A 7011-nucleotide genomic window follows, 5' to 3' on the forward strand; every position below is an offset into this window, starting at 1 on the left:
TCTGTTGCCTCTACATGTGTTATTTGCCGGTAATGAATCCTTCTGCTACACACAGACACACCCCTCTCTCTCTTCTTGGGAACTCTTTTTCACCAAAGCCTTGTTGAGTACTCCCTCCTTTAAGGAACCTAATAAACTTTGTTAGAGTGCCTAGAATGCTGGCTTTGTTTTAGTTTTTAAGATACCCCCGGATAATTCTGAGGGAGCTAGGCATTTGAGAACTATTGTTTCCGAGATTCTTAGTGTAAAAAACAGGTTTCCAAATAGACTCGTTAATAATCTGACTTAAAGAATTCTTTCTGGACACTGAGGGTCCCCTAAAATTTTTAATAAGACCCAACTTGAATTAAATGGCCCTTTACTTCAGTTTACATTGCTGGCTTCTCATTCTTTTTATGTCCTCTTGCCTTTTAGGAGCAAACACTAAGTGACTAAGCAAACACTAAGTGACTTCACTCCATGCCTTTGCAAAGGGCCTTTTCTTTTCTTTTCTTTTTTGAACAATCCTTGTGTCACAGACCCCTTATTCATCAAAAATTAAGATTTAGTCAGTCAAGAATATTGGCAAACATAATTAATTCAAACATTTAAAAAGTGTCAGTTTTTAAGACAGTAGTCAGTTTCAGATTCAGTCTCACTAGTAATAGAAAAATTCCTCTTCTGTCTTTTTCATGAGTGTTTTTAAACCACCTTTAATTTTTTTTACAAAAACTTGAGAAGACATTGTATTAGAACAATGATTTTTTTTAAATGTCTATTTTTTGAAAGTACAATCCTCTCCTACTCTCTCACCTAACTATTAGAGGGTATTATTTCTGTTTTTTTCCTCCTTACTCCCCAATGAGAAATTTCAAAAAGATAATCAACTTTCAAGCCCCTTTAATGCTGGCTTGTATAGCTGAAAGGATTTATGATAAGCCCTTCATCTAGGAATCCTTAGGAATTTCTTCTTACCTGCTTTTCAATAAGAAATGAGGAAAGGTCACATAGTGAAACCAGAAATATAAGTGTTAATTCTTTAAAATAAAGCACAATTTATAGTCAAAGTTATTTTTCATAGAGTTAGAATTTTTATGTTACTGAGAAATCCATACTTTCTGAATTGAAGTTGAAAGTTCTTTTTGATAGAAACAGAAGTAAGCCAAGAAGTGCCCCCAAAAAGCGAGGCTTTTGCAAACTAAATTAACCCTTTACATAACATGAAATAGTCTGGGGTTTGTACAGAAATTCATTTTTCCAATAAACAGGTTGAAAGTATTCTCCCCCCACCTCTTACCTTTAAAAAAAAATACAAATTAGCTATATATAAAAGGCACTGGTTCTAATTCACCCAAATCATGACTATCCTAGTCCAGGCTCCAATCCTGGGTATAGATACATTTTCTCATTTACAGATAATTATGTTTGAAACACCTTGGTTCGTTGATTTACAGTGACCATTCTTATCTCTTAATGTATTTTCTGCTCTTGCATGAACTCTGAATACCTGCATCATTCTCCTCCCCCATTCTCCTTTGAAGAGACAACTTTGTTCCAAAAGTAAGCTTCATAGGCATTCAAGGAAGGGTAGTATTTATTACACATTGAGATGATAGAGCAGCTATTCTGTCATCCAACTATGATGGCTACAGAGAATCTTCTTTGAACTTTTCCTTCACCTTTAAAAAGCTAAAGCATTTCAGCTGTGTAGCATATACTTCTTTATACATAACAGAATAGCAGATACAGGCAATGTGAACATACTTCATCCTGGCATTATAGTTTAATTTGGATAGTCTTATCAAAAAGGTAATCATATTCTCTCTTATAAAGCATAACATGCAGCTTTGTTTTTTATTAGGACTTTCCAGATGTCAGTTTATCTTTTTTCTGCTTAGATGCTTTAGTTCCAGAAAAATTTTCACTGATCCTGTTCTCCTTATAACACCAGCTTGCCAAGAAACATGGACTCTTCTTATTTCTTAGTATCATCTTATTCTCAAAGGATTTCCAGAACAGACCAGTTTGCTTATGTGACCTTCAGAGCTATACAGAAAGATACTGAACAAAAGCTTACTTGGAATTGGATAAACTCACTAAAATACTTAGCATTTCAGTTTCTAGAAAGCAAGTGGAATTGTGTGCCTCAGGTATCAAGCTCCACAGTTCTCCTATGTGGTGCTAACTAACATACTTGGGTCAAGGTGGGTGAGAGTGTTTGTTAGGTCTAAGCAAAGAAGCAAGAGAGGTTTGGGTTTAGATCAGTGATAAAGTGTGTACTTCAAAGGGAACTTGCTGGATGCAGGATGCAGGCACTATTAAAGAAAAACAACAAATCTGAAATTCACTTCATCTCCTGGTTTTATAAGAGGAGGACTAAGCTGACATAACAAAAGCTGAGCTGCCAGATACTGGTGTTAGGTTCTTGGATAAGACCTTGCTCAGCTTAAATTTGTGGTCTTCTACATTATTAGTCGGTGCCCCTTGAGAATTAGGCTAGTCACTACTACCCTGCTGTTATTTAGCACCCCACTTCATATCTACTGACCTATGTTACTGTGTTCCTTTTCTTCTAGTCTTCTGTCCCTGGGAGTATCCAAGGAAATGGGTTTCCAATATAATATGATGGTTTTTATTCTGTGGGGAAAAGTAAATGACCTTCTAACATAGTTCTCTCTCATTCACATTTCCCAGAAGTCCAGTGAAGTTAGCCATGGGTAGGTGTCACCCTTTGGAAATGATGATTTGTATGTTGTATTTCAGAGTATAATTTTAGTAGGGACTTCTGCAGTTCCAGAAAAAAAATTTAAATGGTAAATATTAGATTTTTTTTTCAAGCCATTATCTTGTCACAAAGACTTTAGCCAAAGAGTTAAATATATTAAGTTCTTTCACTGCCTTTTATAGACCTATATTTGTCTTGACCTAAGATGGGTTTACTGTAACAACTCTTTTTCTGGTTATTCAGTCCTGGTATGAAATGATCTTTTCATCTAGCTAGCAAACTGTGTTCTTTCTGCTAACAGATGAGTTTTTTCTTCTTAGTTATAGCCCTCTTAATTAGGGAAAGGATGGCCGTGGCTTTGGCTGATACCTGTCTCTGTACTTAGAGTTTGCTTATAGACTCTTGATTACATGTAGCTTTCATGAATTTGTAATCCTGTAAGTCCCTGTGGGTCCAGCTGTAAAAGATCATTGAACTCCATCTTCAGAACTTACTTAGTAAGTTTGTTTCTCCAAAACTAGGATATTCAAGGTGGGTAGTATCATATCAATCCTAAATTTCTTTTGAAATTTGACCTAAAATGGTGATTGGGATGTGGAGAATAGCTTCAGGAGGATTTCCTGATCATTTTGTCAGCACATTGTACAGAAGCCGACTATACTGAAAACCTTCCAGAATGAACAATCTACTAAATAAAAATACATTATTCACCTGTCAAAGATGATACATCCTTGGAGATACAAGGTTATATGTTAAAATTGAATTTTATCTGTGACTTTGCTATTGTATACATTGTCATCTTGTATCATCCTAAAGTTTATCTGCAGTAGTTTGACATATTAGGTAGAATTTAGTGCCATCTTTTAGCTTAGAGGTTCAAGTGTGATTAGTTTTAGTATTGGTTTCAGAGATCTTAGTGTTATAAAATACTCTGTTGGAGAAACGATGTTTTAAGGAACTTCCTTATATTCCTAACTTTGTTATACATCCATAACAAATGTCTTCTCTATTCCAAGTACCACAGTCTTTTAAGAAACGTTTACTTCCATGTGAATCTTAGAGGATATAAACTATCCATTTGTTTTCTTCTTAAAAAAGCTATTCTTGTTTATTTATTTACAGAATTCTAATGAGTTAGACATGATTTAATTTTAAAATTTAGTCTGTTTTCCCTTTAAGATTACGATTAAATTACAGGATCATGGGATATTCCGTGAGCCTCCCCAGCATGGAAGTCAGATTTTACTGGTTTTTGGTTCTCATTGAGTCTTTATGAATGAGAATTTTATTAGCAATATTATCAATCCTAGCATGGGATAGTTTGTAAAATCTTTTGGCCAGTATTTTCAGAATTTTCTCCTTAAAAGCTTTCACAACTCTAGTTGCCATCAGTCTTGTTTCTTTATAAAGCTTCTTTCTGAAGAATAACTCATGGCTGGGTATATTGGCTCATGCCTGTAATTCCAGTACTTTGGGAGGCCAAGGCTGGAGGATCACTTGAGACCAGGAGTTTGAGACCAGCCTGGGCAACATAGCGAGAACCCATCTCTACAAAAAAAAAATTGTTTTAAGTTAGTTGGGGTGGTGGCACATGGCTGTAGTCACAGTTATTTGGGAGGCTGAGGTGGGAGAATCTCTTGAGCCCAAGGTTGAGGTTACAGTGAGCTATGATCACACCACTGTGTTCCAGCCTGGGCCACACAGACCCTGTCTGTAAAAAAAAAAAAAAAAAAAGAATAACTCATCCTCAAAATAAATCCTTCTGATATGTTTTGTAAAATAAGCCCATGAACCCCAAAAGTTGTCTGTGTTACATAAATATAATAATATAATATGCTGAGGCTACCAGAATGTATTAATAAATCTATGGGATTTTTTAATGACTCCCTTTGTATATATATCTATACTTGCTTAAAACATATTTTCTAAAGGAAAATTAACACTAACTATTGATAGATTTGGAGATTGTATCTCATTGGTAAAGAAGAGTTACTTCTTTAGTAGTGTAAAGACATGACTTGTATTAGTCTGTGTTAAATAGCCTGGGGCTGTTGGTCAGTAGTTTCCTTCCTGTCTCATTACAATTTTAAGTTGTTGCCCATAAAAGAATTTTCTTGAGGTTGATACATCCTGAATATAGGTTAACATATCATATCAACTTATTATTTTAAATAGAACTAACATACTAATAATACATCATTTTAAGGTTTTTGTGAACTACCATTCCCTAAAAGAATAAAACTTGATTTGTTTGTCACTGTATAATTGAACACAAATTGGACTTTTTATTTGCAGGGATTGAGGGAGGCACGTCAGACATGTAAACCATGTTCTTGGTGCTTGAAATTATCTCTACATTCGACTAGAAGTAATGTAAAAATTGCATATTTTACTTACGCATGCTTGACTTTTTAATTATCTTTTTTCTCCTTTTCTTAAAGATGATACTTGTTGATGCCACTGTTAATCATCCTCCTAGCAGAAGATAGTCCTACTGAGAAAATGAGCACTTTGATCATTCAGTCTTTGAACTTTAACCTTTGACTGGAAGTGACCTATAGGCAATGAAGACTACTTCCTTTTACTGCATTTTTACTCGTGTGCATTCTGGGCGCATGTTGATCGCTGGTTCAGTCCAGGCAACTGACATGCTTTTATTAGTCATACAGTATTAATGCAGGTGTCAGGAAATGTCAAATATAATTCCATTTTTAATTTTTATTTTTTTAAGCTTTCGGAAAAGTTCCAGGTCCTCACGTATTGTGCAATAACAATGACTTCCCTGGCAGTTTTGGGACGTTCATTGCCGGCAATGGACGTTGTAACAGGAAAAGTTTTCATTAACTCCTGCCACTCAACGATTCATGCATGATAGGGCCTATGAAATGAATTTATCGGTTATAGTGGGATTATAAATAAAGTGAGGGGTCCAACATTACTTTGAAAGTCACCCCAGCTGTTTATATTTGGATTCTATGCACTGTGATCCTACGGTTAACAGCATGAATTAACATGCGTCTTTAAAGGACTGTAATGAAAGATCATTGCATATTTATTTAATTGTTTATATCTGCTGTCAAATTGTTTTGACATGGAAGGTTTTCAAGTAACATTGGCAGAGAGGTACAATATGTTATCCCTATGGTGAAAATAAATTCATTTGTTGTATATAGTTCCTCAATCTCTGAAGTAAAGGTATGAATAATATAGGGTATGAATGGTTTAATCAAGGCTTTATTTTGGAAGTAAGAAAAATGGCGGTGATGATTAAATTGCTGCAGTCCCTAATTTGGGCTTGTTATTTGTACATTAAAGATTTTTTTCCAAATAGATTACACTCTGTTACTTCCTGCTAGCCATCAGCATGAGCCCTACTGCTTAAACACTATTTCATTTATTTATGTTTGGAAAATCCATAAACATTTTTGTTTGCAATCTTGTTTCTTATGTTTTAAGTCAAGTTTGAATGTTATGATACTTTATTGAAAAACTTTGTCAAGTTTTTTCTTGTAAATTTTCTTTACTTGTAAGTATCATCTTGTCCTTTAATCCTGTACCCTAAAATAAGAAATACATTTTTGACAGAGGCTTAATGTTTTAACAAAAGAGTGTGGACATTTTTATTTTAAAATTTAGGCAAAATTACACTATAATATGGTATGTTTGCTTATTTGTCTCACACAACCATACAGTTTTTCCTGGAGGGTTTTGTTTTGTTTTGTTGTTGTTGAAAAGACTTTGCTTACAGCTAGATAAAAATTTTTTATAGAAAAAAAAAAATTGTTGAAAGGTTCAATTCTCAGTACCATGTAAGTTAATGATACTACAACTAGGTTCTCTTTTTAAAAAGCAATTAATGTATTTTATAAATTACCTTTTCACATATGCAAAATCTGTTTCTACTACAATGTTATTTTTACTAATGCCTTATTGCACTCTTTTTGAAATATCCTGCAGTGAATATATGAATCAATTTGGTCTTAAAAATGAAAGCCAATTGGCTGAAAGGTTTGAAATATATACCCCAGTAAAACCAACCCAATCAATAATTGGTAAAGAATATTTTAGAAATTGTTTTTAATCTGTATAGATGACATTTTGTAGCTTTGTACGTGTTGTTAATTAAGGGCATATAATTTTACACTCTAAAAGTATAATTGCTGAACTCAGGGGTGGGTAGACTTCAAAAATGTGTCTGCTGTAGAAATAACTTGAAAAAAAATTTAAACCATGGCCAGCCACCAAATTGTGGACATTGTTTATACTGCTAATTAGCAGCCACCACTTTTTAAAAATTATAAACATTT

The 7011-nt window shown here is 34.1% G+C and overlaps 1 protein-coding gene across 1 annotated transcript in view; it reads left to right on the forward strand.

The window, feature by feature from the left end:
- The window catches only part of UBE2W (ubiquitin-conjugating enzyme E2W (putative)), a 61234-nt gene extending 55592 nt beyond the window's left edge, over window positions 1–5642 (forward strand). Inside the window, exon 5 of the mRNA XM_012663102.1 lies at window positions 5146–5642. Within this exon, the coding sequence (XP_012518556.1) occupies window positions 5146–5159 (14 nt within the window). The 3' untranslated portion in view covers window positions 5160–5642. The remainder of the gene's footprint in view (window positions 1–5145) is intronic.
- The last annotated feature ends 1369 nt before the right edge of the window (window positions 5643–7011 follow it).

Source organism: Propithecus coquereli, unplaced genomic scaffold, assembly GCF_000956105.1.
Source record: "Propithecus coquereli isolate 6110/MARCELLA unplaced genomic scaffold, Pcoq_1.0 Scaffold8, whole genome shotgun sequence".
NCBI classification, from domain to species: domain Eukaryota; kingdom Metazoa; phylum Chordata; class Mammalia; order Primates; family Indriidae; genus Propithecus; species Propithecus coquereli.